The 21,938-nt window shown below is 37.7% G+C and overlaps 1 protein-coding gene across 1 annotated transcript; it reads left to right on the forward strand.

Moving 5' to 3' along the window:
* The first annotated feature begins 2,151 nt into the window (after positions 1-2,151).
* Positions 2,152-21,759, forward strand: LOC102196003 (sodium bicarbonate transporter-like protein 11). Its single transcript, XM_005722858.1, has 20 exons — positions 2,152-2,315; positions 5,425-5,475; positions 6,236-6,313; positions 6,672-6,715; positions 6,912-7,131; positions 7,241-7,322; positions 7,414-7,537; positions 12,138-12,347; positions 13,791-13,875; positions 13,956-14,081; positions 14,170-14,283; positions 14,905-15,037; positions 15,312-15,385; positions 16,216-16,486; positions 18,584-18,690; positions 18,984-19,149; positions 19,306-19,479; positions 19,816-20,011; positions 20,653-20,822; positions 21,289-21,759. Exons 1-20 carry the CDS (start codon positions 2,279-2,281, stop codon positions 21,353-21,355), a joined length of 2,529 nt encoding a protein of 842 aa, XP_005722915.1. The 5' UTR covers positions 2,152-2,278; the 3' UTR covers positions 21,356-21,759.
* Positions 21,760-21,938: the final 179 nt, after the last annotated feature.

A 21,938-nucleotide genomic window follows, 5' to 3' on the forward strand; every position in this document is an offset into this window, starting at 1 on the left:
CTATGCAGATCTTTCTTCCTTGAGCAGAAGTGTAAAGTGTTGAGGATCAGTTATTTAGGAAAGATGCAAAGAGTCTTCTGAGTAGACCTTATGAACTGGAAATAAGGATTTTTTTCTCTGTGTTCTGATGTGATGCTTATTTGAATTGGTAAAATCTCAATAATATCACTTTATTTTGCATATTTTATTTTGCAAATATGGCATGCGTGAAAAGTTTATTCAGTGCATAACTGATATAGATAATTGACAACTGGTTGTTAAAGGCGAGGCAATTTTATTTAGAACCCTTGTTTCATACTCACACTACAGAGGCAGATTCATGGTGCTGCAAATGAACAACATAGTGCAGCACAGTTCAAAGTTCAAACAGCGCAGAACACAATAAAAGATTAAACATCTACTTATGATCAAGGTTTCAGGCCTTTGAGCTTAATAAAACAACAACAACAAGCAAACAATAATCATTTATTTCCACATAGAAATTCAAATTAATTAAAGGTAGTTTGTAAGTAGTTGCAAAATAGCTTGTAAAAAACAACAGTATGACTTTAGTGGTCAGGTTAGACATTAACACTTGAGAATGAATGAGGAGTACCCTCTTTTAGCCACTTCTGAGAGTCTCAGTCCTTTACAACATGCAGAATTCAGTTTGCTATGAAATCCCCTACAGAATCCCGGCCTTGTTGCTGCCATGCTGCTTTAACACCAGACTCTGCTGCCATCTCAAGGCAAATGAGGGAATCACTTCTTCTTCCTAAACTGAACATTAGTCTGAAGCCAAATTCAACCAAGAACACAACAAACAAGTGATAGATGTTAGATATTCTCAGAAAACATCTAATCTTATATACAGCTCATTACAAAATATACATCTCAATATAAATGTTATTTATGATTTTGGAAACGTTCATTGCAAATACATACTATAAGTGCAACTTATAAATATTAACTAAATATTCACTCTTATTATTCCAAATTCTGCATCTGTACAATGTCAGACAAAGGTATTCTATTCTATTTTATATTTTCAAATATTAAGTTAATTACAGAATTATATCTTTTGGTGTCAAGACACTACTTTTGCATAATTAGATTTTATTTCTAAACTGTCATCGAGTATCTTTATTTCATAACCAGCATGCAAGACACGCTTTTAAATAACTGTCACATCTATCTGTGAGAATAAACATCATAAGTTGAGTTATTTTATACTGTAATAATATATAATATACTGTACTGTTATTTTATATTGTAAGTTTATAATATGGTTACTTAAACCTTAAAACGGTTCTTTTTCACAGCTTTTGCCAGGTCTGTTTGTAGCAGTTAAGAGGGTTTCCCAGCAGTATGTGCATATAGATAATTAAAATAAAGATGCAGATCCAGAATAAAGGGTAAGTAAACTTTCCCCTCAGAATCTACATTAAAATAATGAAAGTGATTCTTATAGTGTAACTAAAGAATCTTGAGCATATTTTTAATGTCAATAGTTTTAACACGGGTTATTTTTTTAGTGTCTTCATGTTCTTGGATGTGCATCAGATTATAAGGAATAATTTGAGTAGGTGTTGTGGAAAGAAATACGGTATGCCAGTGAGGAATAAAACAGTGTCCTGTTGGTAAACAGTGGGAATTTGAATTTCTTCTGAGTCTATGGCATTCAATAACAGATGTACAGGACATGTATTTCATTACCTCGGCTGCAAATGCGATATTTATATTTTACTGGTCTCTTTAAATGTTTCAGCCTGTTATAACGAACATTTGTTCACTTTTTCCTTGACTGATCTGTCAGAACCAGTTTGTGTACAATCTAATTATTCCCATTGTTTTTTTGTATTTATATGACATTTACAAAAACAGACATGCTATTTGATGAGTTTTGAATTGTTTATTGGTTTGAATGATTTAACCTTTTAAAGCTTACACACGATGCTGAAAGAGTTACCTATGAAAATAACATACCAAAACCCTAAAATTGCCTTTTTAAAAGTTACTTGGAATATAGTCCATTTCATAGGCACAAGGACCCAGCAGAAACAAGCACCTCTCTCCCCCTCATGCTTTCCCTTTCTGCCCTCTCTCTCCCTCTTCCAAACTCGTGTGCTCCCAGAGGAGGCGCAGGGAGGTAACGTTACATCAGTATGTATGTATGGGCGTGTGTATAAAAGACGTGGAGGATGATTAGTAAATGCTGACGAGCAGAGCAAAGATAAAAGATTATGGGTTGAGCTTTGGAAAACAAATGACCTAAAATTTAAAAAACCCCTGGAGAAACATGGAAGACAAAAAGGTCCTTACGTTTGTGCCCTCTGGTAAGTTTTACAGGAGTGGAGTGAGGTGAGGAAGTGAAATGTGTCAAACATGTGGAGGAAGCCTTTTTAGAGTGTATGTGTGAATGTTTCTTTCCTGATTCTTTTCACTTGTGGTTACATTTTTAATGTCTTCTCGTTGTTAACAGTAAAACTACAGAATAGGAGAAAGATGCTTTCATTGCCCAGAAAGTGAAAAGCAAAGCACATGGGTCAATATTTACAGTATGGCAATAAATGATACTCATCTGCCATGCAGTGCTTTAATAACAGACCTGCAAAAATATTTCCAGCACCAGTTTTAACTCTGTTGTGGCACCAGGAACAAAATAGTTTTCCTCTCTAATCTTGCAGAGTCTTTACATCATCCAGTGCCGTGCCCTAAGATGACTATTATTGAAAACGGGTGCTATATAAAACATTTGAAAAGAAATCTACTGAATTGTATGGGCTCATGTTAATGGTAACACAGTTCCACTGGCTGACCTGATTATTAGTGATTATTATTAATTAGTAAGTGTTTATTACAAGCCAAAATATGTCTAACATTAAAGGTACCAATATCTAAAATGGGACAATTCTCTTTGTGACCTGGAACTTACTTTCATCATTGCCATTAATATGTTAATTCCTACTGGAATTTTCTCAGGTCAAGGATTAAGAAGATTATCTGGTAGAAAAATGTCTAATGTTCTAATCTGGCAAATCTCAAGGTTTTCCATTCTCAGCTCTTCGTTCTGTGGTTGGCGTTGGTGATAATTTCAATGTCAGAAAATCTACCAACCTCAATGACACCCCTGATGCTCGACTTTAGATTATTACCTAAAGGCTTCCAGGTTTTCTATAATTCAGCAGAACCTTCTTGTAATGAATCAATTTGCTCTTTTAAGATTAGTACCACATGGCAAATAAAATTTTTTTGAAGTGAGCAAAACCTCCTTTCAGTCAGATACTCAGGTTGGTATAAATTATGTAACTGCACTGTTGGTTTCTAATGTTTGCATATCCAGCACATTCACTGTGCTGGATATGCAAACATTAGGTTATCCTTATCGGTACCCTTTGAGGTGTTGATGTGGAATGAGCGCTAGTTCCTCCTTCCTGTTATTTATATTATAACAAAGCATATGTCTGCATTGTGAACCACAGTGTACACACTGTTCATGGTACAGGAGCGTGCACCCACCACGGTCAAATTAAGTCTCGATAAGATTTTGCTTTAGCAGCAGGTGTGGTAATTCAGTGTATTTTATTGAATGGTGCATAGGAGGATATCATTAGCTGACCTTCTTATTTGATAGACAAGCTATTATAAGTCCTTACATGTGAACATCATGGTCCTTCTGCTTTCATAGTTTGACCTTGTGCAGTTCAGCACAGAGTTCTCAGATTTGCAGTTCAGCATACTTGTTTCCAGAGACCCAACAAGGATTCTCCTGTTTCCTTTTTCACAAGGACGTAGCCTGCTTAAAGTCTACAGATGGCAGTGTGGCTGTCTGTAAGAATAAATCATATGTTATGCTTTAAGACTTACAGATTTGGTTCATGAGATAGACCAATAACAGATAGCAAACGATGTGCAACAACAGAGGGGTGATTTGGCACGTCAGACTTCAAAAACTGCAAAATACAATTTTAGATTCAAACATAGCGAGAAAAAAATACTGAAAAAATTCAGATAAACCAGCGATTGATACAAGGATACCAAACAAGCTGCATTAGCACTCTTAATTGTACTTAAACACAATTTTATTTTGAGCCAAATGCCAACACCAGCATACTACTATCCTGATGGCAGTGATATCCTGCTTATTAGGCATAATGGTCATTTTTTGTGGGGGCCGCTAGCCATAATAGATGATAAGCAAGAAGTAATAATAGACAAGCATTTCTGTCACTGACAATTCAGCCATTTTTTCCTTAATTTTTTCTTCCCCAAATGTCATTTATGTCCTCACCTCAGCTTTCAGTAGGGACTAATCGGAAAGTGATGCCATTACTCCTTTTGTTCACAATATTGATAAGGAATAGTTTAGCATATTTACAATTAGCCTGACATTCATGTTTTCATGAGGCAGTTTCAGAGGTCACATCCACACACTGTCCTGGCACAGACGGCTGTGTAGTCTGTGTGGACTCCTGTGAAGAGGAGGAGGCCTGGGAATGTTCTATCTAATCTGCTTTGAGATATAGCCTTGCTCGCAAGCCCCTAGAGCCAAACAGTGCTTCAGGCAATGAAAACTCATCTGTACAGCTGCAGCCATGTCTCACAGATACATGACCGCCAATACAAACATCAGACACAGCTGGCACTAGATTTGTTCTGTAACCGAGACTTCACAGATCTCTTTAAAGATTCCCAGGTTCTTGTCTTTTTTTCCCCTCTCTCTCCACAGCATTACCATAACTTGACATAAGCGCCTTAATTTTCATAACAGCATCACATTATTTTGGTAAATCTGGAAGTAATTGTGCTTAGACGTGTGTGTGCTCGCTTTGTTATAGGAATTTGTAAAATGTGTATACAGAATGCACAAGCATGTGCACAGAAAAGAAAAGATGAAATCTTGAGATGCATCCTGAAATGAACGTGAAACTGATTGTTGCTCTGGTGAAAAGCCACTGTTTTTGCATGTTTGAGTCCAGTTTCGCACAGTTACCATGTTAGCTGTGTCAAACATGTCACTCAAAACAATTATAAAGACTTTCCTTTCTTATCATTGAAGATGTTGTGGCTTCAGACATGGTTGTAGTTTTGACTGAAGAAAGTTGATATCCTTAGAGGTTCTATTAACAACAATTTATGTTAGCCAGTAGCAGCTTCTGAAAAATGTGCTTGATGTGTAAAAAAGAAACATATTAACACTAACACGATATATTAACACTGCAGTTATTGTGCACTTACATAAACTTCATTATCTGAAAAAATATTAGTGATTCAAAATAGTTTATTCTGTGCTTATAGTGATGTGATTCTAACTTTTGCATACTGCACCTAAAGAACTGAATGGCAGACAATACAAACAGTGATGAAAATCTTTAATATAAAAGACTGCGCTTGAAGCTGAGCAGGACATTTTGTAAACATCATATTTGTTCCTTCCATCCACAGCGGCTCCACCCACAGAGCGGCCTAACAATGGCTACTTTTTCCAAGAGATGGGTGCGTATTGCTTTTGCTCTTTTATGAAGTTCAAGTGATCTGCACAGTAACAAAGATGATTTTTCCCTCAGGACGGTGGGGATCGTACGCATCTAAATTTATTGTATCACTATTATTTATGCAGATGTCTGTTCTTCTCTCTGCTCACTGATGACCCATTTCACATGCTGGTGGGCACAGCCAGTCTGCTCGCTGTGTGTTAATTAATGAATAAATAACAAGACAGATGATCTCTGAGTCAATGATGGGAAGAGTGAATAATCATAGCTCAAAGCTTTGCCCGTGAAGGGTTAATTGTCTAATTCTGAGGCCATTTTTTCTTCCCCCATAAAACTAGCAACTGAGAAGCCATATTTATCTTCTATACAATGAAGGACTTTACGAGAGGCTGCTGTTGTTATATTGCTGCATGTCTGGTTTAAGGGTTTTTTTTATTATTGGCAGTCTCTCTCTCTCTCTCTCTCTCGTCAACAGATGGTAGACTGGTGGGAGGGCAAGATAAATTCTCCCTTACTGGAGGCATTGTTAATGTGGCTAGCATAGCATCTTAACCTTGATGCAAAGAAGAGGTTTTTATCTTAGTGTGATTTATCTTAATAAACACGGTTGTATGATGACCTTTACAAGTCAAACAATTTTACAGTGAAATTTTATTTATTGGATATTATTGGATTATGCTGTTTATGAGATATAACTCCTCAGTTATATGTAATGTATGTACTCTGGGACTTTGTTGCACTCATTTATGTTTTGTTCACAGAACTGAGGGATGGGGAGGATTCACCTACTACCAACAAGGACCACATTTATGACAATGAGATCCAGATTAGTCCTTCAGGTCTGCCTTTTTGAAATTTGCCTTCATTCTGTTCAATTCGATTTTATTTACATAGCGCCAAATCACAGCACTTTGCATTGTAATGTAAAGATACTACAGTAACACAGCAGATGGAATTATTTAGTCTTGTCTTGTTTACTTGTCTAGGATTTGAAATCACATTTGACTCCAGCCTCTACCATTATCAAATCATGTGTGGCAGCTTTTATTCAAATAAAAAAACTTTGTTGAAAAATCCAGAGTGAAGGAAGGAAACCTTTAGAAATATGAAAGAAAAGACTGTATTAGAGCAACAGTTTGGTGATACTAAGACAGTCTTTGCATATAAACGTAATGTTTTGTGTTTCTTTTGCTGAAGATCCTGAAGGACCTGGATTTGGGCTTTTAAACACAACAAGAAAAGTAAGATTTACTTTGTTGTATGAATTTTCTTATACCATTACTTACTTTTTTCTTATCACACTGCAGCAGCAAAAGCAAATTAAAATATTTTCTTTAATGTAACTGAGACAGCATCAGCAACTTACAGCAGGCAGAAAACGATACCCTCATTTCATTCATTTGCATCCATGATTTAAATGTTCTTGCTTCCCACCAGTATGTTAAGCCCATGAACTTTGAGGAGGAAGTCCGCGCCCACAGAGACCTGGACGGCTTTCTGGCCCAGGCAAGCATCCTTCTGGATGAAAAAGCTGCCACTCTGGATGAGGTGCTAAGGCGAATGTTAACTCATGTTGTGGTCGAAGGCCGTGAGAGTTGGGATGTGGATGAGATCATGAACTCACTGTTCACAGACGCAGGAAGGAAAGAGATCAATGGTGAACGAGCATGTTACCAAAGAAGTCTAAATCACTTGATTACATTAAAGGCAACTAGAAAATGAGCATTTAGTCTGATTTTGCTGTTTATTGGATTATGCTTCCACAGTTCATCTTCTGTCAGAAACCATTCAGGGTGTGACGGCAACTTCTACTGGCATTCATTACCAGCAGTCCTGGCTTTGTATTCTGTGAGTTCATCTCCAGTTAAAGCTGTCTGAGGTTTAGTTCATGTCTCTTCTTGGTTAACTGATTTCAAATAATACATTTCTTTGAATTCAGCTCGAATGTGAAGAATCTGCAGAGACGTCATGTCTGCATCACCCGCCTGGAGAGGCCACAAAACTGGGGTGTCAACTGTTGTGAAGCTCGCTACGTCATCCTTATCCTCGCTCCACCTAGAACAGTAAGGTCAAATTCTCCACTCATCTTCTGAATATCATCTTAATTTTTTCTTAATTTGTCGATAGCTTACTTGTTGCGAGCAATTACTGTTTGCTGATGACTGGCCATAATATTCAGTTGCATAGACTGCATGTAAAAGCCTGATGTAGCCACTGTTACGTCACATATTGGCTTACGGGCTGCTGTTTGGAAGCCTTGAGTTTGTTGTTTTGGCCTCTGTCCATCCTCCTATCTTATCCTATCAGGGTTGCAGTGGAGCTGGAGCCTATCCCAGCTACCATAAGGCGAGAGGCAGGGTACACCCTGGATAGGTTGGCAGTGTGACGCAGGGTTAACACACAGAGACAGAGAGACAATATACCATATTTGGATGAGTTATACGTCTCAATTCTAAGATGAAACTGAAAAGAGAATTTGTAACATAGTATAATTTCAGGAGGGATTTTGGTAAATGGTATTTATTAGATTTGACTTGTGATCCTATACATGAAGTTTTTAGGTAATATAGTAGATAATGCTTCAAAATTCAAAAACTTCCTAAACACGTGGCTAGAGATTTTGCCCAGCAAGCTTGATTGCTAAAGTTCATCCATACTTTCACTCCATCAGTGCAGCACACAGACACAGACACGTGCTAGTTATGCCCAATAAACAGCTCAGGAGGCCCAATTTGAGAGGTCCAGTTCATCAACATGAATCAGTTGATGTTATGCCTAGAACATCTGGGAAGTGACAGCTACAGTTGTGGACATTTGCCTGTCATTCAAAAAGGCCACACCCCTAATAAAAGAAATATAAAATTTACTCTTGTATCATTTTCATTCTTAGTAATTAGTAATTACACACGCTTTAAAGCTGGTCATTTAACTTTCATTTGTTTTGCCAACCTCAAAAGGCCATTGTAACTCTTCACTTTTCCTGACTTATTACAGACCAAAAAAGAGTCAAGTGAATAAACAACACAATTCAATTCGATTTTAAAGGACTTTTAATGTAAAAATAAAAACTACATGCTTCTAATGGAGAGATGTCAAACTGTGTTTCATTGTTCTTGTAACAGTGACAATAAAAATCTATTTTATTTATATAGCGCCAAATCACAACAATCGTCACCCAAGGTGCTTTACACTATAAGGTAGACCCTACAATAGAGAAAACCCCAACAATCACATGACCCTGTATGAGCAAGCGATTTGGCAACAGAAAAGCTCCCTTTTAACACATAGTGGTCACTACAGTGGACAGCCATTCAAAGCATTTGTTGTCCACCGAAGTGGACATGTAACAAACTGTGTACATGTTTTTAAAAAATGAACTTTTTTCATGCTAAAGATGAATAAAAATCCTGATTGAGGTTGTCAAAATTTATCCAAAGAGTTAACTGTAAGAAACCTCCAGCAGAACCAGGCGCAGGGAGGGCCCTAATAACCACACTCATTTGTCCCCTAATCCCACTGTTTCTGAAACACTAAACAAAAATGACACTGAATATTTAAAACATGTGTAATACATTATCCTCACAAGTCAAATTTAAAAGAAGCCCCACTAAGTATTTCAGTGTTTTTGCTATATTATTAAATGCAAAAATCACATGTGATAATTAACATAATAACATCACCTAAATTATCATTTAAATTGACAGAAACTAACAAAGCCAAACTTTGTTGTTTTTGTTTTGTTTTAACATTTATTTATTGGTTTTAACCGGTTTTACATGATACACCGTGGACATAAAAAATACAAACAAAATAAGTAAATAAAAAAAACAAACCCACAACAACAACAAAAACAACGTAGTAATAGAAACAAAAACAAAGCAAACCATAACAGAAGGGAAGAGCAGATATACAAATCAAGTTAGTGCTTCAGGCCGTTAAGTCCACAGCGTGCACGCTGCAGTTCTCCAGAAAGTTGTAGAATTTTGACCATATCGCCCAAAACCTGTCCAGTTTATTTCTTAATGCACAAGTTATTTTCTCCAAAGCTAGTATAGATGTCAGTCCATTAAGCCACTGAGATAGTCCACATATTTTTTGATTTTTCCAACACATAGCAACAGCGCTTGGATTCCAAAAGTCCAGTCGTTAACAGAGCTCTGTTGTTTGGGTATATATTTAAAATACATATTTTAGGATGAAGTGGAATCACGTCACCAATGATTTGACTCAACAGATTTATTACCTTTTCCCAAAAGATTTTCACACATGGACACTCCCATATACAGTGAAATAAAGTGCCTGTCCACTCCACACTTAATACAGGAGTCTGGGATGTTTCAGTTAAAATGATGCATTTTTGACGGAGTAACATATTGTCTTGTTAACCATTTATATTGAAGTAGTTTAGATTGCACATTAATTGTTTGACTCTGGGCCAAGGAGCATGATTTATACCACTCATCATCAGATATATCCATTTGCAAATCATTCCTCCGAGCCTCTAAAATAGACTGTGTTGATGGAATTTTCCATAAATAATTTGTACAATGCAGAAACTCGGCCTCTCCCATTTAGATGCTTTATAACTGTGCTCTCTAGAGAGGAGGAGGTGGGGATTTCTAAGCTGTTACCTTGTGTGGTTAAGATAAAATTTCTTAATTGAAGAAATTTAAAAAATAAGTTTGACAGGAATAGAAAAGGTACTTCTAAGTTGTTCAAAAGACATAAGAGTATTATTCCTTTTTTTTTTTTGTTCATGGATCAAATGGACCATTACGGCAAGGCTGGGATGGTCAGTTTGGTAAAGTAAATCCGTTGGGCATCTTTCTTTGCCTTTAGACAACAATTCTGATGCAAAAGAGCCAAACGGGACAGGCCAAAAAAAAAAGAGTATTATTCCTAAATATATCAGACACTTTTCTTATACGTTGATCGAAACAAAATTTAAAGCCTGCATCCGCGCTACCAGGAGGAAAGCTGTTATTGTCACAGTTCTGGGTCAGTATTGACCCAGCATTCTGAGTTCTGGTCTATTTTTGAATGAACCTTTTGTTTCTCTGGTGTTTTGTTGATGATGATGATTATTGGTTGAGTTCTATGTGTTATATTCGGTATGCCTGCTTACGAGTCTGCGTCTGTGTCTCTGTCTGTTGTGTGCTTCCTGTTTTATTTTGTAGGTCTGTGTCCTTTGTCAGTGCGTTCAGCTTTGTGCTTTGTGCTTTGTGCTCTCTCTGTCTCGTCAGTGTAATCAGCGTCAGCCGTGTCTCCCAGCTGTTTCCTCTTCGCTCTGTTCACCTCTTGTATTTAGTGTCTGTGTCTTCCCCTACTCGGTGTCGCGTCGTTAACGTCTTCTGCCCTCACTCCTTCTGTGTGTTCTGTTTGCCAGCCTGCCAACCTGTCTAGTTATTCGGTACTCCCAGTTTAGTTAGTGTTTTTCTGTTCTGCTTCATCCCAGCAATAAAGCTGTGTATTCTGAGTTTCCTCCGCCTCCTTGAGTCCTGCATTTTGGGTCCTCTCTTCCTGCCTGCCTACACACAGCCATGATAGTTATTTCCAAATATCGGAGTAAACCTAGACAGTTGTAACATTTCTCCCAAGTAGTTATGTGTTTCAAACAAGATCGTTATAGTGTTTTTTAAAAAGGGGTTCTTAGTTTGCTTATTTAGTGTCTTCCTGTTGGCTGAGTAAAGATATAAGTTCGGGGGACTTTGGATTTCTGTAGACTCCATAGAAACCCACACTGGAGTTTGCTCATTAACAAAATAAAACATTGCCGCTCTGATTTGAGCAGAAGTACCACTTTAAATTTGGAAGTTGTAAACCCCCTCTTTCATAAGGGAGGTTTAGTAATAAGATTCTGAGTCTTGGTCTTCTGTTGTTCCAAAGAAAGTTTCGGAATAGTTTTTGCAAATCTAAAAAGAGTTTGGTGGAGAGAGAGGTACTGATTGAAAAAAGGTAAAGATATTTTGGCAAAATTGACATTTTTAGTATATTAATACGACCAATTAAAGATATAGGTACTTTCATCCATCTATTTAGAAGTGTAGTAACTGATGTTGTTAAGGAATTATAATTGGATGCCAGAATATTTTCAGCTGAGGGAGTTAAAATTACACACACAGATAGTAAACCCATGTTCAGATAGCAGAAAGGGAGTGTTGATTGGAGGATTTTGTCGTTCATTTTAATTCAAAAATAATATTTCGGATTTATCAAAGTTTATTTTATAACCCGAAAATGTACTAAATGTATTAATGAGACTTAATATGGATGGTATTGATTTGTTTAAATTAGTGCAGAACAGGATCACATCATCTGCATATGGGGCAATACGGTGGTCAACATTACTTTAATTCCTGATATGTTTTTATGATTCTGAATTGCCATCGCAAGAGGCTCAATTGCCAAGGTGAACAAGAGAGGTGACAAGGGGCACCCCTGTCTAGTTCCACGATATAATCTGCATGGTGCGGAAAAAAGACCATTACTTAAAATCTCTGCTTGAGGGTTGGAGTATATCAATTGTATCCATTTAAAAAAATCTGTTTCCAATGCCAAACCTTTTCAAAACTTCAAATAAGAACGGCCATTGGATCATGTCGAAGGCTTTTTGCTGTGAATCAGAGAATGACATAACATCAACTTTGTTGTTCTGTTTTTTAGAAAAGCACCAAGACAGCCATTGAGGTGGGTAGAACATTTGCAACAATGTTCTCTGGCATTTCCTTCAGACAGAAGCTTCTGGAGACAAAGACCGAAGAGGACTTCAAACAGGAGCTTGTCAACCACCGACAACAGCTCTCTGTAATCAGTGATAAACCGGTCACAGAGGAAGTGGAGGACTCAGACCCACGCAGGGGCAAACCACTCCAGGTAAAAATAAGTAACCAAGAGAAACATATGTGTAAATCTAGCTAACTAGTCACATAAACAAATTTCTCTACTGAGTGTTAGGTTGTTTTCAGATGTGGAGACCACCCCCGCGTTTCCCTGTTATTCAGGCATATGTGCTGCAGTAATATAAAGTAGTTGAGCCAGAATGCACAATAAAGGCTGAAAAAGCAGCCAAGTCTTTGATGGAAATGTCAGCTGAACGTGTGCACGTCCATGTATGTCATTAAGTCCAGTTTCTAAATTAAGATGAAATGTGTTTGTTCAGCACGAGGTGGGAGAAAGGAAACACCGAAGTACAGTTAAGCGAAAAAACATGTAATAGGTTGTAAAAGACTTAAGTTTACATCAGGTTGTGGTTACACCTGATGTTCTGACTGCTTTCAAAACAGCATTTAAGTATAGGCTTGCTGCTGCCAAGCCTATCCTACAATCCTAGAATAGTAAAGTATGAAAATAAACATTATGGATGCCAGCACCTCAGTTTTATATCGTATATCAGCTAAATTCCTTCTGAAATGTCTCCACTTGGATCATTTTTAAATACAAAAGTCACAAAGATAAATTCAAAGCACAAATGTGAATGTAATTTTTTTGAAATACATTTTTGTGTTCGGTGACAGAAGTTGGTAATGGAAGTCTATGCTTGTGATCGCTTTCACGTCATTGTTTTTTTTAAAGGAGAAAAAAGGGTCTTTTCTAAAACACCAAGAATATAAGAAGAGAAGAAATCCAGTTTTACTTCCAAAATGTCTGTGTCTATTTAAGAATCTGGCTTCATGGAAGCAAATGCTATCAACAGCTAGTTTAATACACTTTTTCTCTTGTTGTTGTTTGTTTTTTAAGTGTGTGTTTTGGATTTGAGACACCACACTTGTATCCTCAGATTATTTTTAATAATCTGTGAATGTTGAAACAACTGCACCACACGGTAAAGGATCCAGGGTCATTTTACATGAAGGCCAAACCCTCTTCTAGCCAAATAAACATTTCACACATAAGTGCAAACTCCTGGTAGTTTTTGGTGTATTTATAATATTTATTGTAATGATAAAGTCACATTTTTATGTCCACTGGGTAGTTTTTTTCCCTTCTAATAAGTCTTCAAACTGACAGATACATTACTCAGAATAGCTTTCCAGTGTTCATCTTCTCACTGATACCTAAAGCAACATGCGTGAACAAAGTCTATGGCATTTATGCTGCCTGTACTTTTAATGATGTATAAATCATGGCCACAGTGTACCAGCATAGTTCAGGCTTTTGTACAGTGCAGTAAATGACTGCATGTTTCTGGTTTAGTTCAAAAGCATATTACAGTCACATTTCTGATACATTATGCATTCAGTTGTAATAGCATTATATTATGTCACATTATATTGTCACAGCTTCAGTGGGCCTGACTATGTCCTACCTTCTTCGCAGTGCACAGATTTCTTCAGATTTGGTAAGGGTGTTTATGATGACTTCCGCCGCAGGCTGCCTTTGTACCCCTCAGACTTCACAGATGGTAATAACAATTTCCTTCACATTTGTTTTGTGGATTTGTTACTGGTGTAGCTTTAGTAACATTTTGTATAATTCAAACAGGTATAATTGGAAGTGACCGCTCTCTCTTGAAGTACACCACCACTGCGATTTTCCTCTACATTGCAATTCTACTGCCTGCCATTGCCTTTGGTTCACTGAATGATGAAAGCACAAGAGGAGAAATAGGTATGGGATTTTTCTTTACTCTTAATTTGGCACACAGTATGTTCAACAGCTTTAATGAAAAATACGTATCTGTTTCATTCATTGAAAGATGTTCAGAAGACCATTGTTGGCCAGAGCATTGGAGGAGTGATCTATGCTTTGTTTGCTGGCTCGCCGCTTGTCATTCCGCTGACTACTGCACCACTGGCCATCTTCATAAGCGGTACATTCACATTGCTTGCTACGATTTGGATGTCAGACTATAGAAGTTAGATTTTTGAATAAGTAACACTTATTTAATGACAAATAAGTAGTTTGCTTTGAAGTTTACATGGTGGGATTAGGTGCAGCAAATGAGGTCAGAGTCAAGCCTGATGGCTAACATTAGGCAGCATAAGCAATTAAATAAAGTCATTACTGGGCCACAGCAATAAAGAAATGAATGCAGTCTGAAATGACTCGATGTAACTCATTATCACATCCTTTGGCTTAAATGTTGGTTTGCAAGGATCCACTCAGAGAGACTTATGACTAACCTCTACAGACCTTTGCAATCTCGTTTGACTAAAATTTATTTCAGGATTTGTTTTTTTAAACAGCATCTCCAGTCACCACAGACAGCTGTTGTTATATAAAAAAAGACTCCTGATAATCTACTTCATACAACACCTGCTTTGCATATAATTAATACTACAAACAGTAGTCAGATCTGAGAATTGACCATTAAAAATGAAGGTATTAATTTCAACAACTCGCTAAGCAATATGTTGTCACTTAAATAGTGGAATGCTCTTGAAATTAATAAGCTTTTATGAGTTTGTGTGTGTTATTGTATAATTTGCAGTCATCAGGGGTATTTGTGATGACTACGACCTCGACTTTGATGCTTTCTACGCCTGCATCGGTTTATGGAACAGCTTGTTCCTCATCCTCGGAGGCTTATTCAATGTCAGCCTGCTGATGAAACTCTTCAAACGGTAAATACACGCTCGCAAACAATATTTGTTACTATTAAATATCACAGACAGAAGGCCACTACTTTTGTCTAAACACTGAAGTGAACTGATAAAGGCTAATCTGTTATTGCTTGTTGTTTTCAGCTTTAATCAGTAATTTTCTTTCATTCTCTCGTGCCATTGTAGCCATAATTTTCCACTGAAGTTAATGTTTTGTCTGTGCTTTGGAAAAAACCCACACTTTTGATACAACATGAATGATCGCACCATGCTGCTTGCTTCTCTTTTCTTCCAGCTCAACAGAAGAAGTGATTGCATTGTTCATCTCAATTGCATTTGTTGGAGATGCGGTGAAAGGCACAATCAAAAGTGAGTCCAACTAACGTCAGACTGCCACAATGAAATCTTTTTAGGAAAAAGAAGCAAATAGTAGAAACAGAGCAGTATTCTATGAGGACATACAGTATATAATATTAAGGAAAACATGTTTTGTGAACTATTATTTTTGTGTTAAGTTTCTGTAACAAGTCAGGAAAAGATGGCTAAACATGTCTAGGATTCTTAAGAATTGTTCTTCTGAGCCTCAGGCTCTTGTAATTTTCTGCCAATCGACTCCAAATTGAGCAATGCTTGAATAACTGTAAATATGTAGAGAATGACTTAAAGGTGATTACGTTAATCATCTGTTACATTTGTAAAATACTAACTGTGTGGATGCTCTATATCAGCGGTCCCCAACCCCCGGGCCTCGGACCGGTACCGGTCCGTCAGTCGTTTGGTACCGGGCCGCGAGAGATGAGGCTCAGGTGTGAAATGTCTGGTTTTCAGGGGTTTTATCGGTTTCCAGCGTTATTTTGTTATCGTTTTTATCGTTAACTCGGTTTTCCTGAGTCTTTTACATGTGTTATGAATAAATCTTCTTTTTTTTGGTACCGGTACTAGTTTTATTTTGTTGCATTTATCCGCGACACCTTAAAGGCCGGTCCGTGAAAATATTGTCGGGCATAAACCGGTCCGTGGCGCAAAAAAGGTTGGAGACCGCTGGTCTATATTACATTTCCTGCTACAGACTTTAATAAGTTCCTGCATCTGTGGGATGTGTTCCACTAAGATCACATACAGCTATATCTTGTCTTCTAGTTTGTCTTTAGTGACATATCTTTTTTCTTCTTCTTCCATCTTTCTACTCCACTTTCTAGTTTTTCACCATTATTACCACGGGCCCATTCTCACGACCACAAACAAAACACTGGTGCTTCAGCAGATTAATGAGATTCTAGACAGTGCAAAAAACAAGACAGACACCCCACTGGAGCATCACAATGAGACCAGGGTGATGTCAGGACATGCAGAGTCAATCTTCCTGCCTGAGTCTTTGGTGTTCTGCACAAGAGAAAGACCCATCCTCTGTCTCCTGCTCATGCTGGGGACTTTGTGGCTGGGTTATACACTCTACCTCATCAAGAGGAGGTAATGTTTGTTCACTTGTTGTTTCACATTATGGATATCTGAACCATTTTATAGCTTATTTTATCGTATCAAAATATATGTAGTAAGCAGAGGTGCAACTCTAGTTTTTTTTCTCCTGGGAACGCATCTTTGTAAAAGAACAATAAAGTGTCACCAGGTGGAAATACCACATTAAAAGTACAAGTTCCACATTGAAATTTGAGCGTATTAAAAGCAAACTGTGCTTCAGTACACTTTACACGCAAGAGAAAACAATATTTCTGTCACGATCCTGGGTCTTAGGACCCAGTGTTTTGAGTTCTAGTTCATTTTGATGTTTATAGTATGTTTAGCTCATTAGGCCTCCTATGTTCATTTGCTTATTAGTTCCCCCTTGTGTTTCAACCCATGTTAAGTCTCCCCTGCCCTTCATGTCTCTCTGTGCCCCCTCTGTTCTGTTTATTGTGTGTCTTTGCATGTTTGAGTTTCTTGTTTTCTGTCACCCTGCATTGTGCATTATGTTCTCATGGTTGGTCTTTTGTTACTCCCTCTAGTCTAGTCTCTTGTGTTCAAAGCTGAGTATTTCCCTCTGTGTATTTTGGTTCTTAGACCTCTGCCTTATGGTTTGTCTCTGTTTCTTAGTTGCTGTCTCCACTGTGTCTAGTTCGCGTCTCTGTGTGATACTTCCTGTTTTACTTTGAAGGTCCATGCCTCATGTGAGTGTTTCTAGTTTTGCGTCTCTGTCTCGTCCAGTCCTGATTTCTCCCAGCTGTGCCCTCCTTCTGTGTCTCATTCCCTCGTTATCCATCTGTGTATTTAAGCCCTGTGTTTCTCTTTGTCAGTGTCGTAGTCTCCCTCATAGCTGTGTGATTTTTCCCTGTGGCTCCTTGTACTTTAGTCTCCCCAGTTTAAGTTTAGTACTGTTTTTTGTGTTTCACTTTATGCCAACATTAAAGCTGTGTTTTGAGTTTAGGTTTTTGACTCCGTGAGTTTGCGTTTGGGTCCTCTCCTGCCTGCCACACAGCCGAAACATGACAATTTCAAAACATACTAAATACATCAGGGGAAATACTCTGTTTCAAATGCTGCCCAAAGCAGACTCTTTTCCATCTGGAGTAGCGAAGCCATAAAAATGTCATGTCGTGAATATTTTAGTCAGCTGAACTGCAATAATAGAAAGATGGAACAATCAAATGTGAAAGATATATGATGTGATACAACCAGAGACGCTGTATGAGATATAAAATGTTTAACACTTAGTATTTAAAGCAGTAGGATGTACTGCAGTATAACAATGTTACTCTTTAACTAATAACATGAAAGCTGTGTTTCAACTGTCGTCCATTTTATATTCAGAATTGTAAAAGTCTGCAGGACAAATTTAAACTCTGTTGTAAGCAATGACAGAAAATGCATTTACTCATGTGCAGCACTTATGTGTGCAATACTGAGAGGAAATATTAAAGTTATCAGGAGCTTTACTCCACTATGTGTAACTAGACTGTTTGCTGCTTTTACCTAGTAGTGATTTTAAGCCTGGGTTTAAATTAACAAAGGGAACTGCAGTTGTATAATGTAGTAGATACTTAGCTAGTTACCTTTATCCAATTCAAAAGAAGCCATGTAATTTATGAGACATCCAGCCAGGATGTCCCTAGAAGAGCTTGAGGAGGTTGCTGGGGAGTGGTTTGGGCATCTCTGCTTAGACTGCTGCCCCCATGACCTTCACCCAAATAAGCTGAAGCAAATGAGAAGATTTGTGATAGTTACTTCCACTTCCCCTCATGCTTGCTGCAAATAGGTTCACATAACGTACAAAACAAGGACAAAACGTGCATCCCAAGACTGGATTGCAAGGTTACAAATCATGTGCAATGAATTTCACCCTGCAGTAATATTACTGGAATACGTGAGTTAGATATATGTGACTCTGTTATCATGCATTTCTATATCTGACTCCTGGGACTTCATTGTTCTTTTTCCCTCAGTGGCAGCTTTCAGCACTTGACATGAATTATTTCCCAAACACAAAGAGTAACTGCAGTAAATGTGCTGTAAAACTACTTGTAGAAGTCGAGTTTCAAAACGCTGAAATATTTATTGCTATTTTCCCAACAGCCCGTACCTGAATGACAAAATCAGAGAGGTGGTGTCTGACTGTGCTTTGCCTGTGTCTGTGCTGATACTCTCCTTCACTGGCTCCTACCTTTTCATTGACATACAGCGTGAGTATGGATCTTTCAAATGAAAGAAATGATAGAAGAGAACTCTCGAGGCTTAAAGTCACAACCCTGGCACATAACGTTTTTCACTGTTCATAAATCCTCTGTTGAAAGGGGAAAACATTTGCTTCAAGTGAACTTTAAACCCAGTCTGGGGATTTTGTGTGTGTGAGAGATAGACACAGATTTTAAAACAGAGGCTACTAGCAGAAAGGTTAGTGTTCAAGCAATTATTTACTTTTTGTTTTCATTGTATGTTTGTAACAAGCTTTCTGTAAATGCTTTGCTTCTATTAGTTCCCGTGTTCAGTGTACACGATGGTCCGATCTTCAAGTTCCCTCCATTTGAGAAGCTGTCAGGAATGAATGCACTGAGTGCAGTTGGTCTGGGGTTTCTACTTGCTTTGCTCATCTTTATTGACCAGAACATCGTCATTTCACTGACACATGTGCCGGAACACAAGTACGAATCCCACTTTATGTTTGAGTTCTAAGCTATGAGAAGAACGACACACAGCAGAACCTGTGATTTAAATGTTACCTTTACAGTATTTGGTATTGATGCTGTGCCTTTACTGACAAACCACTTTAAGCTTACGTGTGTGAACATCTATACCAGGTTGCTAAAAGGCACAGCATTCCACTGGGACTTAATGCTGACAGGCTTCATTAACATCCTCATGTCCTGTCTGGGGTTGCCATGGATGCACGCCGCTTTCCCACATTCCTCTCTGCATGCCCGTCAGCTTGCCAAAGTAGAACAGCAAGTAGAGAACGGACACCTCTACACGACGTGAGTAAAGTTAAAACGAGGTGTGCTCTGACCGCACGGAAAGCACCAGCTTTTATGAATGCTTTTAACACTCAGTTTGAAACCTTTGTGACAGAGTGTCAGTTCAAAACTAAGCAGAATAACAAAATGGTTACTGTATGTAGTTTAAAGAAACTCTGGCTTATCTCTGCAGCAGACGTAGTGTGCATACTTGCCCATAAATTGTTTAATACGTCAGTGGTCCATTTAATTTCTATCCTTTCATGTTGGATTCAAAAGCTGATCTTATGCATTAAAAGATATAAAGATTGTTCTGGGTTGCTCAAACAACTCATTCCGCTCTTTTTGTCCTAATAGCATCGTTAGTGTGAAGGAAACACGTCTGACCTCACTGGTGGCCAACATCTTGATCGGCCTGTCCGTGTTCATGCTGCCCATTCCTCTGCAGTGGATTCCCAAGCCTGTGCTCTATGGGCTCTTCCTTTACATCGCAGCCACTTCACTTGACGGAAATCAAATGGTGGACCGCATGACCCTCCTGCTAAAGGAACAGGTGGATATGAAGCAGATAAGAAGAGTGTGGTTTACTGATCCTGTTCCTCATTCTAGTTTATTGTCTCTTTGTTTCCTTCGTATTGATTGATCTTTACAAATGATAACCAGTAGCAGTGTAAAAAACAAAACAAATAACTAACTAACAAATAAAAAGCAGAAGAGTGAAGAAACTAAAATCCAGCAGAAAAAACAAATCACTCTTCTGGGGAAAAAAAAAGGAAACAAAGATCTCTTGTTATCACATGACTGGTCCCACTCTTGTTATATCACAGAACGTTCATATGATAAGTTGGTGCACACCATAACAAGAACAACTTGTTTTTAATGGAAAACAAAGTTCTTTTTGTCATAAGACTTTATCATGGTCTGGTTTAAATAGACAAAATATAGTACAATAACATGGCACATTTTTGCATAGCAATGAGTAAAATATAAAGAAACGCACTTCTGAAAAAAATGCAAATGTTGCATTACAATTCCAGAGCTTACAGGAGTATTTAGCATACCTTTTCTTCTCAAATGGTAATTTATACTGCAGCAACAGGTGTGCTGTTATATACAAATCTTGGCTTGAGAGGGGTATTATAGTTAGTCTCACTTAAAACATAGTTTATCATATCTTATTCTGTCTCTGTCTAGACCTCCTATCCTCCCACTCACTACATTCGCCGTGTGCCTCAGAGGAAGGTCCACTACTTCACGGGGCTGCAGATAATCCAGCTGATCATTCTGTGTGCGTTCGGGATGTATCCTCTGCCCTACATGAAGATGGTTTTCCCCTTGCTGATGATCCTGCTGGTCCCTGTCAGGTGAGATAACCCAGGCCAACAGGGGGCAGAGTGGGAACATGAAAATCTGCATGCATCCTTATCTGCAGCTCATTGGCACCTCAGGAAACACAATTTTATGGTCCCATTTTTGCAATTAGTACCAGTTTGTGTTAGAACAAATGCAGTACAACACGACCTTCTTAAAAACAAAACAAAACAAAATGAAATGTTTTACATGGAAAAAGTAGCATTAAACCTTTACTTTCTCACATTAAAAAAAAAGGAAGAAAAAGGGGACTGCTGCGTCTGCAGTTACTTTTATTATATTCTACGTGTAGAAAGACACTCTTCCCACTGAACCCACAAGCAAACACACACACACACACACACACACACACACACACACACACACACACACAAGAAGTGATGTTCTTACCTTAAGTACTTGAAGATTTGTTGCTTCCTTGTAAATAATACACGCATTTTTTAATGTGTTTTCTCTCAGGACGAGCTTGCTTCCAAGAATGATTGAGGCCAAGTATCTGGACATCCTGGATTCACAATACATGTAAAACTTTAAAGCAATTTCATGACAAGATTCAGTTTCTCCAGGAATTAATTATCTGATGAAATAAAATTATTTGGACTGCAAGATTTCGCTATCATTTATAACCATCATTTTCTTTTTTATTGTTCATTGCAAATGTAACTTAAATGTAGCTGACTTTACTATGGAAAATCACTGCATATTTGTTGTATGTAACCCTTTAACTTTAACACAGGTTTTCATGCACAGATAAGTGTTTCGAGTATCCCTTGACAATGAGTGTAATCCCTTTAGAATTAAGTGGAATTTCAATTTTTAGCTTAAATCACAGTGGTATTATAGAATTAAATCATATAGAATAGTTTTAAGGGGGTAATTTTTCACAATTATAGAGACAAGAAGGAATCATTATACAATGAGGACTAGAGAAGCTTCCACCTCCTCCTCAAATGAAAAATCATCAGAAGAAAGTGAAAAAAGAAAAGAAAGAACAAAGAAGAAAAGCCAAAGACAAGAAGAACAAAAAGAAAGCAAAGAACTGAACTACAAATAAAAACATATAAATTAAATTATTCACAGGTAATATGAATAGTTTATTGTTACTTCTG

Source organism: Pundamilia nyererei, unplaced genomic scaffold (genome assembly GCF_000239375.1).
Source record: "Pundamilia nyererei isolate P.nyererei 1_Seehausen unplaced genomic scaffold, PunNye1.0 scaffold00008, whole genome shotgun sequence".
Taxonomy (NCBI): Eukaryota; Metazoa; Chordata; class Actinopteri; order Cichliformes; family Cichlidae; genus Pundamilia; species Pundamilia nyererei.